The 18525-nt window shown below is 53.0% G+C and overlaps 1 protein-coding gene across 3 annotated transcripts in view; it reads right to left on the bottom strand.

Moving 5' to 3' along the window:
• The window catches only part of PPFIA1 (PTPRF interacting protein alpha 1), an 82012-nt gene that overhangs the window by 13584 nt on the left and 49903 nt on the right, over positions 1 to 18525 (bottom strand). For 2 of the 3 annotated variants that reach the window (XM_002922200.4, XM_019802754.2), the window contains exons 14-20: positions 16646 to 16869; positions 14668 to 14899; positions 9510 to 9661; positions 8486 to 8658; positions 8137 to 8230; positions 2646 to 2727; positions 2341 to 2541 (exon numbers count right to left, since the gene is read on the bottom strand). In XM_002922200.4, the coding sequence (XP_002922246.3) occupies positions 2341 to 2541; positions 2646 to 2727; positions 8137 to 8230; positions 8486 to 8658; positions 9510 to 9661; positions 14668 to 14899; positions 16646 to 16869 (1158 nt within the window). Of the gene's footprint in view, positions 1 to 123; positions 151 to 654; positions 718 to 2340; positions 2542 to 2645; positions 2728 to 8136; positions 8231 to 8485; positions 8659 to 9509; positions 9662 to 14667; positions 14900 to 16645; positions 16870 to 18525 lie in introns of all 3 variants that reach the window. The other variant, XM_019802748.2, reaches the window with a different exon arrangement.

Genomic DNA, 18525 nt, shown 5'->3' with positions numbered 1-18525 from the left:
AACAATATTCTGCACAAATTAAGATGTTAAAAATGTCAAGAAAAGTCAATTACAAGCTTTCACACTCCAGCTCTTTTTGCTGCGGTACATATAGTGAAGAGTATATTATAGAGAGTCTCCAACCTGAGCCCAGCTTCCCTCCTCATCCTCCTGGTGTTACGAGGTTAGGGATGCAAAAGAACATAACTATTAGTATTGGTGAGCTTAGTGATGCAAGCAGAGCAACGCTGTAGGGAAGGGGCAGAGTGATTTGAGTGAAAAAGTTAAAAAAAAAAAAATCAAAGCATCATGCAAAACTCATGCAAAACCAACAATTCCAATTTCTCATGCAAAGAGCCAATTTCCCATGGCAAGCATGTCAATTTAAGGAGAAAACTAGGGCCAGAACATGAAGACCGAGCGCCAAACTGAGGTCTCTCCTAAAGGAGACAGGAATTAAATCTATTCTAAATAGAGCACGTCTACCAATTTTAAGTTCCTGAAAAAAATCTAAAATAGAATTCCATTTCACACGTTTAACTAATACCTAATGGAAATACTTATCGGAACAATTTAATGTGAAATGACATTTTTGTTTCCCAAGGAAAAGCCAAGAATCGCGCCGTTCTTAGGTGGGGAGCACTGAGGGGGGGCAGGCTCGGGGCTGTGACTGACCGTTTGTGGCGTGGCTGTGAGCGTTTCCATCTCTTCATGCGTTAACCAGACATTTCCTGTGGTCTAGGGTGACCCCAGTGACCAACCACATCCAGGGCAAGGGAAGCAGTGACAAAGAGGAAAGGTGGCAGAGAGGTAAGCTCAGGCACATAAAAGGAGCAGGTGGAGGCAAAGGCCATTCTTCTCACCTTTTCATTTTAGATGCCCGTATGGAAAATGACAGAACATTAAAACAAGCTCACCCCCTTCGTAGAGAATAACCACCCCGGACTAATACTGTGTTGTCAGTGACCCAAGAACAGCCCGTAACTCCTAGAGCTTCACTTGCCATGCTTAGCACCTGAGGTATGTAAAATACAAAAGCAACACATTTGGTACTTCTGAAAACTGTCACTGATTCTCAAGTAGCCCTTGTTCGACACATTTACAGTCTTACCCAAACAAAGCACGACAAGAGCACAGTCCCCAGGTCTAGCTTTGGACTGTGGGACAATGGTCCCCAGCAGGTGCTCCGCAGTGACTGGGCCATGTGGACGGGACAACCTTGTCTGCGGAGCCCAAGAGGCAGGGCACAGGGCTGAGTGCGTCAAATGGAATGGCCAGTGACTTCAAGGAGCCAAAATACCAGCCCCACTGAAGCGCCACAGCAGACCCGAGGCCCGCAAAAGCGCCGTGCCGGCCTCTAGGCCCCTCTGGGTACGGGCTGCACCCCGTCTCACAGTGTGGGGCCCTGCTCGAGGTGGCTCGTCATCCCTGTGCATGGACTCCGTTCAGGAGCAGCAGCCTTCACTGGACGGTCTGTATGAAGACTTTGGGAAAACCACCCTACACCTTCATTTCTAGAAAGGCCAAGCTAACTAGAAACAACCGGGCAACAGGGACCTGGTCAGATGCTGTGACAGAACATTCCTGGCACAGAGCTCCCTGGGCCACAGGTAAGAGCACAGACGGACGGTTCATTCCGACTCCTTCCCTCAGAACCAAAGTGAAACAAGCCGGCTGGCAGCCCCTCTCTGTGCAGAGTGACCGCAAGCCCTGAATCGGGCCCTAACCCACTGCTCGGAGAAGTGCGTCTGTGAGGCTCCTTGGTCTCTTCATCGTGTTTTCCCTCGGAGCAGACCAAGGGCAGAGCGGGGACCAAGCCAACGTAAAGAACCCACACTTAACAAACGAGGGGTTGGCCTGCTCTGTCTCCCAGGAGTTTTCATCAGAGTAGTGTAGACCACTCCACCAGGGGACCCTCCGTGAGGGCGGACACGGTCTTCCCATGTGCGGCAGAACCGCACAAGCACAGACGAGGGCCAGCGTGTGCCTGCAAACTCACGGGTTGCTTCGAGCCGGGACCCCCAGCTGCCTCCACGGGCCGAACACGTCACACAGTAAAACACTGGTCACAGTGCAAGTGGGGAATCGAAGCTCTCTCCCCTTCACTTTCGGTCAGTTCATATTACATCAGAGACGGTTACTTCGCTATGCTTTTAAAAACTCCTATTTCTATATCACAAAGCCACTGCAGCCAAGGGGCTGTAGACCATTCAGTTAAGGGGTCTGTGAACTACCCAACCATCACCAATCAGAAGCTGTCGTGGTCCTGAAGGCTAAACCTTTACGTTGGAACACTGGCTGCGTCTGTCAGAACTGGAAGGCAGCAGAAACAGCAGATACACGCTTTCTACAGACACGTACCGTTCTCGAAGTAGGAGGGGCTGACGGACTCGTCAGGGACATGATTTCCTGAATCGCCAGCCTCAGCTTCAGCCTGTGCAGAGGGTTGCTGATGCCGATCTCACGCTGGATCTCCGTGTCCGACAGGGCGGACATGATGGCCCCGCTTTTCACATTGGCTCGGCAAGCGGCCACGTACCAGGCAGGCATCCCAACCCACAGCTGGAGACAAGAAGCGTTAAGGCCGGAAGGTTATGCACAGCGTCCAGAGGGAGGACCGCACTCACATGGGAATGTACTCCACCCGGGTTAAAAGAAAGATATACCTCCAGCCAAACGACGACGGTCGGTCCATCCCACTGTGCAAAAGGCAAACCTTGTCTCCGGGCTTCCTCGAGCAATTCATGCCTGCAAATAACACGAGATTCAGCATCAAAGACTCAGCAGTGCGTGCGTATGTAACACAAGCTGAACGGAGGAGCTATTCTCTTCAGACATTTCTGAAAGTATCCTCGAGTCCTCTCCCGGCAGAATTAAAGACTTATTGCCAACACGAACGATCCCAGCAGTCTTCATGTGCAAGGAAGGCTAGTCAAGGAATATCTGAGTAAGGAGGAAAACTGGGCAGGAGAGGAAGCTGCAGCCGGGGCTGAGCGAAGGAGCCTGTGTGAGGGCCTCGAGCGTGCGGCACGGGCAACAACAGAGTTTCGCACCAGGAACGGTCTCATGTGGCCAGTAAGTCACGGGCCGGGCGCCAGCCGTCCAGTCTCCCCTGCTATTTCGGCTCCTCGGGTACTTGAAGTTAAGTCGCTGGGTCAGTCTGTGGTTTCACCCATAGGCTTCATACCCCCAAAGCTTAAATCCCGAAATCCCGACCATGTGTACCAGTGCACACAGGGCAGACCACGAGACTCAGATATCCCCACAAGCCAACACCCAAGCGCGGCGAGCAGGAAGGAGTCCTGGCGTCCTTACTGCACCAGAAATACTCTGTATGCCTCGTTCTAAAACCCCAAACCCGATTTTACTGTATTAGTGTCTTTAAAAAGGACCGTCTACTGACAATGCATTATGTAAGAGGCAACACAACAATCTTTATGAATCTTTTCTTACTTTTCTGTGTTGTGCACTTAGAAGGCTTTCTGAAAGACACCAATTCTTCCTAAAAATGAAAAGCGTCACAGAGAAGGGTCGGGTTGGACTGGGGGTGGTTTACCCCACGTGTCTGGGCATCCTGAGTTATTTTTCAATCCTTAGGTCACTTTTAGTGTTATTCTTCTTTAATAATTTCTGCAGTACGCATCAGTGAATCTTTTATTTTGAAAGATACACATGGGCTCTTCGATATATTTAAACAGTATTAGACTTTTCCTGAGACTGTGAAATCTATGTAAAATTAAAGCTCCAAATGTTTCACATAAATTTCAGGTAAGTGTTCTTTCAATCAACCTTGGGGTTCCTCGGAGTAACAAATATTATAATTATGCAGGACTGATTACACCAGAGAATGCAACAAATCTTTTTTTTTCTTTCTTTAAAGTAGGCTCTATGCCCAACGTGGGGTTCGAACTCACCACCCTGAGCTCAAGAGTCATGTGTTCTCCTGAGGGAGCCAGCCAGGTGCCCTAGAATGCAACACATCTTAATAGCTTGAGGGGGAAAAAAAGGGGAAACTTTTCTCATTAAAATAAGCAAAGCTATTCATAAATGAAAAAGAAACGGAGTCCCCTGGGGTTGTGGTCATCCTGCCACGGGGCCCCAGTACTGCCTGGAGCAGGCGGAGGCAATGAATCAACGTGCTCAATCAAATGCTGATTTCCGTGTCCTAAGGACAAATTCTCAAAGACGGTGGCTATATTTTACTTGAATATTTACTTACTCTTGTAAGCCACGTGAGCCCTAAGAACAATACAAGTAATTCCTTGGCCGAGCCGGGGAAAGACCACAGCTGCAGAAGTGTGGTCAGGAGCCAAGTCCTAAACAGCGGGCCCAGCCGAGGAGGGGCTCTGCCCCAGGCCAGGAGGCCTTTCAGATGCCCTGCACTCTCAAGGTGCACTGAACAGTGACCGAACCCGGGCCACTCTGCCACACTTTGTCTCTTAATATGACATAGATATTCAGAAGCACCTGGATAGCTCAGTCGGTAGAGCGTGCAACTCTTGATCTCAGGGTCGTGAGTTCAAGCCCCACATTGGATGTGGAGACTGCTTCGAAAAAAAAAAAATCTGGAATATTCATTGTAAACCAGGACTACAGGGTTAAAAGCAGTCCATTAATCCCATGCCCTGGAGGCTGGCGTGCGTGATTCTGACTTTACCAGATTCCTCCTGGCAGCGGCCATTTGTGCATGAAAAGCCTTTGCTAGTGTGGATGTGCTTGTGGGTTTTGAGCTCAGGCCCACGGTCCTGTGGAGACTGAGATGACACAGTGGAGACAGGGCCATGCAGCAAAGGGACGCAGGAGCCAGCAGGCAGGTGGGGCATCTGCCGGGTGGCTGTGCCAGGCCTCTGCCTGCACTTGACTGCCTCCCCTATCAGTGCACCTACCGGACCCAGGCGGGAACACTTGTATTCTTTCCTTCTCGCAGGGGTGACTGCTCCCCTCCCATGAAGCAGACCTCCCACCTGCAAGAGGACGACACAGAGCACCTGGACCCTGTGCCGAAGGGGAGGGCACGCCCAGGACGCTCAGGCCAGCTCCGCTCCCGCCCTGTCTGTCCCTTGCATGTGAACAAGCACACACCCCTTCCCCACCAGATCTAGGAACTGTGTTCCTTTCGCTGGCCACTGAGAAAGGCCTACTGCACAAAGCCAATCTCCTTCATTCGCGGCTCGTGTAAATTAAGCGGCTGTGCAGAAAGTTATGAACTTGCCCACTTACCCACACGGTCACTCTAATGCGCAACAGAACCCTCCGGTTTTCTCTTTCTGTACTACAACCACAAAAATAAGCATGACAGGTAACAGTTTACCAGAGGGAAATGAGATATTCGTGTACAGGTCAACTTCCCAGAGAACAACACTCTTCTGCCGTGAGTTCCAGGGCCTCTGGCGTGTCCAGCGCACCTCTGCGCCTCCGTGCTGAAGAACCCGAGCTGCCAGCCAGGCTGCTGGATGAGTGAGGAGACTCGTCTGCCTTCTGCTGTCATTTACTTCCTGCCTCCGCTTTTGGACGCCGCATTTCCCCCTGTGGCTGCGTCCTCCTCGGTTCACGGCCCGCGAGCCCAGCCGGAGGGGCTAGCCCTAAGACTGCCAGGGATCCATCAGGCCGTGTGGCGCGGGGTGACTTAGCTGCGACCTGATTTCCCTTAGTACCAAATTTTAGACCCACACCTGACTTTGCAAACACCTGCTCTAACAGTAAACTGAAGTGGAACGCACCCCAGCCTTGCAATGAGAGTTGCAGGAGAAAAACATTTAGAAATCTGCTCAATTCAACAGGGAACAGGTGCACGTAGGAGAGAAGTCACGTGACCTGGGACAGATGACACACACTTGTAGAGTTAGGACATAAACACGACAGTAAAGCCGCCTTTTCTAACAAGAAGAGTGTGAGCCTTTGCTCATTAAATACTGTATGACAACAGGCATCGTGCCTCATCTCTGCGAGCCGGCACCTTCCCCACTACGGTGCGTCGGACGCAGGCGTACGGGGCTGTTCCTCACACACGCCGCTCTGCCACCCGGAGCACCGCTTTCGAAAATGCGAGGATACCTTCTGACTCCCTAAAAACTTAACTACTCATAGCCTACTGCTGACCAGAAGCTTTACCAATAACATAAACAGTTAACACACATTTTATGTATTACATATACTGTAAGCTGCATTCCTTAATAAACTAACCCAAAGAAAAAGTTTACTAAGAAAATGATAAAGTAAAGACATCTACAGGGCCATACTGTATTTATAAAAAGTCTGCACACAAGTGGACCTGCACAATTCAGACCTGTGCTGTTCAAGCATCAACTGTACGTTCTAGAACTTGCCATGCATGACAATGGAGTACGGACAATGACGCACTCTTACTCAGTTACAGCTCTGGTAACACAGAACCAAATCCATCAATTTGAACACCTCAGCTCCAGAGAAACCTACACACAGGCACACAGTGTGAAATTTAATCACATGCTGGGGCAAATAACTCAATAAAGGCTATCCTCATATGGCCAAGTACTTAAGCATATCTCCTAAAAGTGACCAAATAAATGCAGGAAACAGAGGAAACGTTTGGCCAACCTATGCTCCTTCTGATCCTATGTGAAATACACATTTCTGGGAGTAGTGGGGTGGGAGAGCCAGACGGCACTGCTACAAATCTTACTGTTTTCACTGCAGAAAGTAGAAGGATGTGAAATAAAATACATCAGCAAAATCTAAGGGACAGAATTTTCCTAGCACGGTTCCAGGAGCAAAATGCCTACTTTCAATATTAAATTTCACACAGCCAAATGGCAACTACCCAAGTTATTTTAAAACATTTTTATACAGTTCAAAGATAGCAACATTCAGATCAGAACCCTGTTACGCGGTTTCTACAAATTTCCATTCCCAGAGAACTGAAAGACTGAGTATTCCTATGATACCGTGAGCGACAACAGAAATAAAAGCATTTCACCTGAAATCAAATCCACAGTATCAGTCAAGCTCATTGTTATGACTTCTGAAAACTAAAATGAGGCACATTTCATCAAAGAGAACCAACTGGCAGCTCCAGGGGCTGAAGGGGAGCCAGCTGCTAGCGGAGAGGGTCCCGTGGGCTCAAGTGGGACCATGCGGCCCAGGCTCGGTCCAGACCAGCGCTGGCTCTCAGGGCACCTGAGGGCGGCCAGACGCCTCTCCCATTGTCGGGTTTATCTCGGAGCCCACCGAGTCCTGCCTCCTCCCATCGGCCCCATCTGCCTCCCTGGGCTCATGTCCCGCTCCTCCCCGCTAGACTACACACCGCCTCTCCTGCTGAGGAGTGTCAGCTTTGTTTCTCACTTGTCAGATCGTTGAGATATGGTCCCAACCTGTCCAGTTCATCCATGTAACTCTGGTTTGGGACACGGGGAGCCCACACACAACCTGCTCTGGATGGGAAAGTTGCAGAGAAATGTGCCAACGCTGTGCCTTCGCGCCCTCTCCTGTGGCACCACAACGCCGGAGCTCCTCGGCAGGAAACTGTCCCTACTGTTACCTCGTTTCCAGAATCAAGACAATTGAGAATTGACATGTAATAAATAGACTACAAAACTGAGAGTCTAAGATAAAAATTCAGACTCTCTTGCGGAAGGAAAGAAGGACAACACAGTGAGGATTTCCTGACAGATGACTGGTACGAACAGCAAATTCGGAATGCTGGTGGCCGAGCCAGCACAGCGGCTGTGGTCGCACGCACAGTTCTGCGTATCTCATGTTGACAGTACTCCACATACACTTACGTAGACACAGATGTCCGTGGGGTACGTGCTCCCCTCGCTCCCACATACAGAGGAGGAAGCGGAAACGCAGGAGAGTTACCGCACGGCTCTCCTGGAGCCCCAAGACCGCCCTGAGCCGGGGCCGCGATGCCGAGTGAAGCGCTGCGAGGCCGAGCCCCGAGTGCAAACCACGACGCGTGCTCAGACAATTCCCAAGGGCCGGGACTCCACGTGAGTCCTTTCAAAACGTCACAAATGCTCCACGACCCCCAGGAAGCACCGTGTAATAAAGGCCTCAGGAGCGTCTTTCGGGACATAACACACACAGCTGCACGGTACATTTAATACACAACCGCTGGTTAAAAATCAGGCGCAGCTGAAAGTTGCTCAGTGAGATGACAAATAAAAATATACTTACTTTTTTTGAAGTTTACGATTTTTTTCAGCCTGTCCTCCTAATTTGCTGAGTCCCAGGGCGTCCTGAGAGGAGTTTTCCGTCTCTGCAGTAGCAGCTGTGGGGGGCAGAGGGACTGACATACCGACACAAACCGACACGGCCACCCACGGGCTCCTCCCGACTGGGGGAAGTGCATGCGCAGGCAGAGCGCCAGCAGTCCCGAGGGCGCTTCTGACTGGGTGGCTAGCCCGCGGAAGCGTCCACGCCGTCGGGGCCCGAGCCTGCACGCGCACGCCATGCGACAGCCAGCTCCCGCGACAGGTGCCGTGTGGAGTGCCCGGGCCACAGCGGGCATGAACGGGACACCAACCTGGTCCTGTGGGCTCCTTGCCAGCGTGGCCGGGACGGCCCTTCTCTTTCTTGCCGAACAACCGGCCAATGGAGGACTTGATGCCCTTCTTCTTGGGGGCTTTATGCAGCGAGTCCTGGCTACTGTTACTGCTGCTGGGGTTGCTCACGGGGCCGTCCTGTGAGCCTGTGGAGCTTGGGGACAGGAGAGGATCTTTAACAAGTGCTCAGCGCAGCACACCATCCCACTCACACGACCGAGAACGCTTGGCACTTTTAATACCCCTTCAGACTTCCCGGCCAACACCTGAGGTGTCGCCTTCACCAAGTACGCGACAAGCGTACTCCCATCTACACGCCCGGGAGGACTGCCCTGGGGCGGCTGACACCCTCTCCTCCCCTGGGAGGCTGCGATGCCAAGCCACAGGTGGTCGAGGTGCCCTGAGCAGCTCCCTGAGCAGTCCCTTCCCGGGAGCCAGTGAAGGGGGGAGCAGGGGGAGCAGGGGAGCTGGTGGCAGAGCCGCTGCACAGAGGTGTGCACCGAGCACCGCCTGGCGCGGGACAGAAACGCAACCGGTGCTAGTTTGGAATGGGGTGCTCGAGCACTGAGTGGCTACCGGAGTGGCCCGGGGGTGAGGACAGTGCGGGGCTCTCGACGGCGCAAAGGGCACAGAGCACCGCCACAGAAGGAACCGTCAGGAGCGCGCCGTGCACTGGCACAGGCTCTATCGGGAATAGAAAGTTCTCCACAGTCAGTGTGCAGACTCTGAAGAAAGGACGTCGTCCTAAAAGTGCTGACACCATTTAGCTCCCCTCTTTCCAAACTGACTTCTGTGCAAACAGCCATGCGTCTCCTGCTCCCCGAGCTCCCGCGGGCGTCCCAACAGCATCGTTTATGTAAACTCCTCTTAATTCACTGGTATTTCTTTAAAATCATTGTTCTGACCTTTTTTTCTCCCCCAAGAAAAGAGCAAAGATTTCTTAAAACTGCAAACTAACACCCAAGAGTGTTTCCTGCGGGGTGACCAGCACCGAGCGCGCCTTACTTTCTGACGTCCCTGATGTCCTCGTGGCTGACCGTGTGCAGTGCTCCTTTGTGCAGCCTGTCTAAGCGGAGAGATCTTGGGGAGGAAGGGGGGGACGTTTCACATTTTATCGTTGCCTTGTCATCTCGTACCTCTTCCCGGGAAGCCGGCAACTGTGGGGGAGACAGGGTGAGACCAGTTAGCAAGACACCGCCACAGAACATAGGCTTTAGATTGTAGCCATAACCGTATTTGAAAACCTAGGGGTGCACAAAAGCCTGGTATCAGCCTAGGCCTGTGCTACGGGGTGGTCCCGCATGTGTGTGTAGGGTACCCCGCAGGCCCCGGGGCCCTCCTCTCCCTGAGACTCCATGCAGCCTGCGGCTCGCCCTCCCCAAAACCCTGCATCACCACGAGGACAGCCAGCAAAGGGGATGGCAGAGACCGGAGCCAGGCCCCGAATCCCGTCACTATACGCCGCGGCTGGCATGCACTCTCCCTGACAGAGTGCTGAGGGGGAACGTGTTTATCCCGATGCCATTCACACGAGCACTGACGAGCACAGAACCCTCTCGTGCAAAACTGTCCAGAGCTTCTTGTTTTAGGGGGAAAGGAAATAGCCTGTCCCATAATCCATCATTTCTAGTAATGATGCAAACCGTGGCATCCCTAAGGTCAGGTTCAAAGTGAACAGGCACACACCCTCCACCCGTGTGTGGACCATGTCGCTCAGCGATGTTACAACCTGAGGACGTATGTGCAGCCTAGAGACAGCCTGGAGGCGGGGACGAAGTGACCCTAGGCTGCCATCCGACAAGATGACCCCCTCCAGAGTCCCCGTGCTTCCTTCTGTGCTGCATCTCTGCAGCCTCGGGCAGGAGGGCAGGCCGCAGGCTCCCAGTAGGGCTCACTGACAGATCTGGGCGTGGTGGCTGCCCAGGGCAGGGCCGGGTCTCACGAGACACGCGTGGCAAACCCCTGTACGAAGAGCGAGACTGGGGCAGCCGGTGGTGCTTTGTAACAGGACCTCTGCAGCCGCACAGCGGCTCGGGGACACCCATGCACATCAGCACCGAGGGAGCAGAGTTCAGGGAAGACAAACCATAACCAAGAGAGGGACAAGTCCTGCGTTCTTTCCTGACTTCCCATCACAGCCATCAGACAACAAAGGCTATCTTAACTGGTTAGAAATCATCAACGGAAAACTTAATACAGAGAGATTTCAATAACAAGGACAGATTTCAAATCCAGGTTAAAGCAATGATTTGCAAAAAACAAACAACAAAAAAGAACAGGATGGGGGCGCGACACTCGGGGCTGTGTTGACAACGAGGTCGGCAGAGACACAGTTCCGAGTGCAGGCCCGCCCTGCACCACAGCCCGGGCCACACCGCAAGCCCCAGCCGGGCCTGCCCGCCCTCCCTCTCTCTGCGCTCCCGGGGGAAGTGCACCCCGCCCAGCACTGGGGTCCACCGGACTCGTGCCTATAGGCTGCTGTGGCCTCAACTACAACAGGGGGCTCCACGAGAGCTGGACGTCAGCCCAGCATGCGCCAACCACGAGGGGGGGAGCGGGATGGCACAGTGCATGGCACATGCTGGCCCTGTCTGCGTCGACCCGGCACTCTGCACGTGCACCTCACTTCATCACCCCAAAACCTCAGAACAAGGCCCTCCAAGAAGCAGTGAGCTCAAGTGACCGCAAGCAGCAGGAGCAGCCGTCCTGCCTGGGGGCTCAGCAGCACGCCCCTTCTTTCACTGAGAAAGTCTTGCTCCCAGGCAAACTGCAAAGCCAGCCGGCAGACTCAGGCGCTGCTGGGCGCGGCTGCCGGTGTGGGCGCCCGGCCTCTGCGGACCGTGCTCGCACAGGCACAGTCTGCGGCCCTCCTGAGGAGCAGAACTCCGTCACTGTCCTCACGTAACAGGAGAGCAAACCAGGGTACCAAGAGGGTGAAGAGCACACCCGGGGCACAAAACAGTCCATGACAGAGCTGGCGCTTGAACCCAGGAGTTTCACTAAATGGTCACGCCGGTCTGCGCAGCGGAGGGGCGCTCCCCTGGCGGCCACCCGGCTCCCAGTACTGAGCCCCGGACCTAGCAGAGGCGCCGCCCTGTCTGCACACGGCCGGGCGGGTCTGGGGTGGGGGTGCACATGGCCCAGGGAGCAAAGCATGACAGTTACGAGGAGACATTCTGGTCAAGGGATCGGTTCCCTGATGCGCTGTACTTGGTCTGAAATGAGGAGCCCCTATCTGTGGTCATCTGTAGAGAGGAGAAGACCCGAGCCCAGGTGGTGAGCGGACAAACCTGTACTGCACCGCGGTCTCAGGCCTGGCGCCTGGCCTCTCGGCCCCGGCGTCCGCACCTGGGAAATGGGGTCACGACACTAACCCGTGCCTCGCAGGGACGTGTGTGAGGGTCAGTGACAGGCTCTAAAGCACGCAGCACAGCGCCTGGCATACACAGCAGGGGCTCACTGAATGCCGCTGGCCATGATTACCAAAGCTGGCTGTGCCCAAGCCTAAAGTCTACGGCTCTACTGCAGTAATTTCTCTGTTTGAAAACTATTATTACGTCAGGGGCACCTGGCGGGCTCAGCCGGTTAAGCAACTGCCTTCGGCTCAGGTCATGATCCCAGGGTCCTGCATCGAGCCTGGGGTTGGGCTCCCTGCTCAGTGGGGAGTCTGCTTCTCCCTCTGCCTGCCGCTCCCCCTGCTCGTGTTCTCTAAGTAAATAAAAATCTTCAAAAATCAAACTATTACGTCTGGTATAACCAAGTATGCAGCGAGCAGCAGACACATGTGAGAGAAAGGCGCGACCCCCACCCCCCGTCCGTGGCGGTGATCTGGGGGCGACCGCCACACTGGAGCGCCGTGGGCCCCGCACTTCCCCGGACGTGCGTGCCGCACGCTGGCACACAGCCAGGGTGCGCGCCTGGGGAGTGAGGGGCCCTCTTCCACGTGTCGCAAACAGAGGGATGTTCAACTACTAAAAACTTTACCTTTCTACGATGTTTCCTTAAATCACTAGGCTGATAGAGGCATGCAAAGAAACGAAGAGAAATCAGATTTACTGCACACTCTGAAGTTAAAAATTCAAGGACCAGAACAGACAAATATATTAAAAAAACAGTAGTAGGACAGATATAAGTGAGATAAGACTTAGAAACAACATAACTGGAAACAGAACTTTTTTTCACCACAAATTTAAATATAATAGGTTATTCAAGATGTACTAGAAAAACGCTATAAATTATTACTCGGGGAGATAATTTCCATTATAACACTCACAACTAATTAAAATACAGCATTTTGTGTAACCCAGGGACCGAACAGCTGTCTGTTCCAAACTCTTCTTGAGTCTGTCTTCCTTACTGAAAGCCATGCTGCACATTTACAACACCAATCTCACGATGGAGAAGTCCCCGCACACCTCCTCGGACAGCCAGCAAACCTGCTCTGGGGAATGACCTGCGGGACGGGAACGTAAAATCCTCACCTAGAACGGGTTTCAAACTTCTCAAACACACATGCGTGCTTTAGAGCAGGTGCCCCGTGCGGATCCGTAAGAATGACCGCCGTGCGACAGCAGGCAGCACCTCTCCCTTCTGTGACCCAGTATCTGACGTGAGAGACAGTCTATGAAGGCAGGAAGTACATACGCTCGGTAGGCTGATGACACTTCTAGTTGAATACATGCATCAAAACCAGAACGCATGCCACTGGTGTCAGGCTTCCATTAGTTCTATGCTTAGTGCCTTATTTCTTTATATAAGAAACACTTCATTTCCGAATTACGTATCTCCCATGCAGTTCTGAGTAAAAACACTCCTGGCTCCCCTGTACCCTGCCCTTACCCACACCTATTACACAGTAACACGCTAATTACAATGTAGCTCCATTGGGGGAAGAAAAACCGCACGATGTAACGAGACATGACGATGGAGCAGAAACCACACTACCGAGCCACGACAGACCACACACACCTGAGCATGCGGTGGGGGTGTCATGGCAGGGGGCTGGACAAGCAAAACACCAGCTGGCGTCGGGAGCCTGAGGTCTGCATTCATAGGGACCAACCAAACCAAGGATGAGACAGGAAATCAAGACCAGCCACGGAAGCAGAGACACTGTCAGCCAGCGTTCAGAATCACAAATCGGGGGAAAAAATAAACATAACTATTTTTTGTAACTACTCTTAAAATTCTCCAAAAGGAAGCACAAAACCACAAATGAAACCGTCAAAGAATTTAAAATATTAGCTAATTAGCTAATGATGTGAATTATAAAAACGGTGTGTCAAAATACCACAAAATGGACTCGTTACCCCTTCAAATGCCACTACAATGATTCACAGCTGATTTAATTACACGCTGGCTAACAATGCAGCTAAAAATAAAAACGGACAGAAGACAGACTAACAGACAGAAGTGCAGCTGAAAAGCAGAAGGCTGTGAACATGATTTTATGAGGGAAAGAGGCAATGTGCTCAGAAAACCTAAGCTACATACACAGGAAAGTTATAAAACATTCTTTAGCACTGCACACTCGTCATCGAAAATGACAGTAGCACTGTCACCGTGTTTCCAGACCCTGGCAAGCGAAGATGGCCCTGTGCCTCCCCAGGAGGCCACGCAGGCATGTGGCTCGCGCTGGTGCCATCCTGGCCTCGCACACAGAGCTGGTGTCAAGCATGCGGTCGAGCGCATCATCGAGAAAACCAATGTAAGCGTTATTTTTTTGACTGCATGTCCTGTACCCTCCAGGCAGGCATCTCTAATGCAAAGGAGGACAGCAGTGACTCCCCCTGTACGTTTTCTACATGCTACGAAGACTTTCTGCGTTTACTTCTGTGAAACCATCTATTCCTAGAAGACAAGAATATTTCCCTTGGAGCTGCTGTGCCTGGCACAGGCCCATGTTGTCCAAAATAACACAAATAAAAACTCTGATGGGTTTATGATGACGTGCTAAACCAGTCATCCAAACACTATAATCAATTTGTCCCTGTGCTATTGCCGAGTGATTAAATGCTAGCTGGTTTAAAATATCTTGAACCTCTGAGCATAACAAATGAACCTTATTTCCTAAGAAACCAAACCAAACCATATCTGTTGAGTCTGAGACTGAACTCAGGGGCTGGGGTAGGGGGTGCAGCAGGCAGAAGAGGCAAATACTCACTAGAGTCATGACCCCCAGTCTGTCCACTTCCCTGGCGGGGCTGTGCGGGCCCCTTCTTGGGGTGGAGTGCCCGCTGTGTGGAGGGGAAGGGCCTGTGAGCGTGGACGTGGGGTGCTGGGTGGCGGCGCCCACCGATCTGAACCGACCCGGGCTATCTAAACTGCCGCTGCCCACTCGGCTCTCGATCTCCTCCGCCCGCTGCTCCGTGCTCTCCTTCTCTTCTTGTATCAGCCTGGAACAGAAGCAAACAGTCAGCCTTGCTTCACCAGCAAACAGATGAATGCATCTGCCCAACACATCTGTGCTTGCTTCGACTGTATTAGGATCCGAAAATTCCTTCAAATAAGGCGTCTAGATTAGATGAAAAGGTTGAGTTTTTTTTTTAAGGCTGAATTCAAACAAAAGTCTTATTTGAAGGAATTTTCGACCAGCCTCCTCTGAGTTTTTGGATTCACATCAACCATTCTCTGCTAATTTGGAATTCAAGGTGAACACGCTTCTCCCCTAATGTATAACGTGAATATTATTCTATCATCAACAGACAGAATCCACGTAGTAACCTTTCCGATCACAGGTTGTACTTACATTCTCTGAAAGTGTGTTTTGTTACGGATAAGAAGTCAGTGGACAGACTTGACCACTGGTATCCGGTCAACTCACATGAAGAAAGATCACTTTTACCTGGCCCTGCACTACACTCACTTCTCACTTCCCAGGCGGACGGGGAAAGGCTTCGGCGCTGAGGCAGTCAGCATGGAGCCGGCACAAGTCCTTCCCGCTTCAAAGCCTGCAGCTCTTCCCTCTTTCTCCCACTAACGTTTCTGTCTCTATCTCCTGCTCCCTGTGGGCAGGAACAAGTGTGTCTGCCCGTGCTGACTTTATGAGAACAAAATCCGGGCTGGAACACTACCCTACCCTGGGGCCACTGCAGGGTCACTACCACGTGGCTGCAGGACGCACAGAGCCACTCTTGGCCCCCTGGGCACACTACTACCCCTCCCCCAGCAGCCTCCATCACCATGGGGGCCAGTCTCTGGATCCTCTTCCCCATGGGCCCAGTGCTTTGTAAAGTCAGTATTATAACTGGTAAGAGCATTTCTAAAGAAAAGCCCTCTGAAACAGTGAAGAGACTGAAAGGTCTACACCCTCTGACCTCTCACTGTTCTACTATGGACCAATTTTGACGTATGATGTTCATTTAACATAGCAAAACACAAGCACGAGTGGGAATCTGCCAACCCCGAAATCCAAGCTTTGCTTTTCCGTTTGGGCAGCTGAATGACACAAGCTGGCCATCTCTGGGCTGGGAATGCGTGAGCGGCAGGCAGACGCCACCTCGGCACTTTGCCCACACAGGGTGCAGAGTTAGGGGACCCTCCAGCTAGAAGGGGGTGGAGAAGCAGCCCCTCCTCACCTGTGGCTGCACGCTTCACCTTCCGCTTGCTTGCACTGAGCTCTGACATTTGTGAGTCGCCCTGTCTTCTGCCCCACAAAAGACCCTGGCTGCTTCTTATCCATAAGTGCGCCAGACCAGTCCACGTCCCCCCACTCTGCGGCGCCCCGCTGCACACATCTTCCCTCTGCATGGCGGATTAAGGACGGCACCCCAATCCGTCCTCAGCTCTCGGCACCCTGGCCGAGTCTGGAGCCCCACCTGGCACGGAGGAGCACTGCAGACACACCCCGGGTGCCCCTGCGGTCCTCTCCGGCTCTGTCAGCTTCTCGAGGAAGGGACCGAACACCTTCCGCTCGCTCTTCCCCCAGATCTTACACAAACATGCCAATACCATGACCCTGGAGAGCACGCCCTGTTTAACTGAATGTTATAATCAAGGCCAATCTCAGAGCTTAATTCTTGAAACAGGATGGAAGTAGTTTTGTTATCATGGGACACATAGAAAGCGTTCACGGTATTTGTTCCAGACTTCCCTGGGTGCGATACCACTCCCCAGACACACGTCTCCGCGCTGCTGTGTACCTGATCTCTTTGTTGATGGCATCCAGCTGTTCCTGAAGCATCATGGCCAGTGTCTGGGCATCGGCCTGCCCACTGGGCGACAGGAGAGCAGCCGAACTGAAGAGAGTGTCCCTGTCGTCTTCACCATCAGACACGTCGACATCACTCTCAAATGCTTGGGCCACGTTTGCCAGCACGCTAGCTTGCTGGGCACGCTCCCAGTCCTGTTCGTTCAGAGTCTGCACCTATAAATAAGAAAAGGGAGACTCAGCAAAGACAGAAAGAAACAGTAGCAGTTACAGAAACTTCAAAGACATCTATCAGAAAGTTTAGAAGTTTCCAAACGGGAGCCCCAAAGAAACAGGGATGGGCTGCGCTTCCAAGCTGCTGACATCTGTGGGGCAACAAGCAGTATTTCGAGTGCAGGGCGAGGGGGGCGGCCTATTGCCTAGAGCACCTGCGAGGCTCTCGCCTACAGTGGATGCATTTCTGTGACGTCATTCACATGGCAGGACGGCCAGCTCAGAAACAAAATCTGAAAATTAAAACAATACCTCGGTGCCAGTCAGCCACCCTCACGGGAAGTAAAAAACCCATGAAATCCACGGAGGCTGGGCACGCCTCAGTGGCCCTGACATCTCACTGGTGTCCCCACGCAGGGGACCTGGAGCTGCCGGAGTTTCCCGCCCTCCCTTCCAGAGGCTGAGCAGCGAGGACGCGGCACCTGTCCTCAGGTGGCAGAGGTGCCCCCGTGCTGAGCCCAAACCCTCCCATCCCAGCAAGGGGGGTGCTCACAGGCACTGCACACGGGACCCACAGCACACAGTGCCTCTGCTCACCCCTCAAGCCCCGGGGACAGCCCCACCTGCAGGCACAGGGCCCGGCCCTTGGCATACTCGAGGACATCATTCTGACCCCTCTCTCTGTGGATAATCAACTTTCTACCAGTTCATTCACATCAGCCTAAAAATGTTTTCTCCCTTCTTCCTCCAAACTAACAAAACAGAAAGCACTGAACTTTTACCCCAGGACTCCTTCCAGCAGCCTCTGCGTCTCTGCTCCCACCCAGAGTGCAGGCTCTCCAGAGCGCTGCCCCTATTCTGTCTGCACATTCTCTCCTCCCAGACTTGGGAGCTTGTCGCAAGCGGGCTCCGCCAGAATCGGTCCCCGCTCGCCACCGAGTCGCACGCTACTAGTGCACCACCGTCCTTGACCTCACCCTGCCCGGCCCAGCGGTGGCACTGGGCCTGGCGCTCTCCCCCCTCCCCGCCCTCGAGCACCTTGCGCACTGGGTGCCTCCTGCCTCGCCGTCACTGCTCCTTCTCTGCCAGTTCCCTCTCCACCCCACCCCCTGGCCTCTGCACTGGGGAGCACCCGGAGCTCCAACCTCGGACCTTGGGTCAATCCACAGGCACCCACTTGATGACTTTATCTTGCCCGTGCCTCTAGATGCCACCAGTGTGTCCTGGCTTCAATCTTTCTGTCCAGTCAAGGCCTCCTCAGGCCCAGGCTGCAGTACCCAACCGCTCACCCAACATGTCCCGTTGGGTGTCTGAGGGGCCTGCCGACCCGTGTGCTGGGCTGAGGCCCCACGCTAGCCTCCATGACCCTGCTCACCTCAGGAGATAGACTTCCTTCCTCTGCTGCTCAGCTCGCGCACCCCCCCCCACCGGAGCCCACTGCCTGTTGCTTTCCCTCACGCTCTAGATCTGATCTGTCTGCACCTCTTGTTGGCACGACCTTGTGATACACCCACCTGGCTACTTCTCTCCCCTCCTTCAGGTCTTTGCTCAAACGTCTGCTGGTGACACTTCCCTGGCCACTCCATTTGACATTCTTATTCCCCTCCCCATTCCACAAATTGGGGTACCCGATTTCCTTTTCCGACGTACTACCACCTG

The sequence above is a fragment of the Ailuropoda melanoleuca genome, chromosome 16 (assembly GCF_002007445.2).
Source record: "Ailuropoda melanoleuca isolate Jingjing chromosome 16, ASM200744v2, whole genome shotgun sequence".
Classification (NCBI taxonomy): Eukaryota; Metazoa; Chordata; class Mammalia; order Carnivora; family Ursidae; genus Ailuropoda; species Ailuropoda melanoleuca.
The sequence above is the reverse complement of the archived record's forward strand: the minus strand, read 5'-3'. Positions and strand labels throughout refer to the sequence as shown.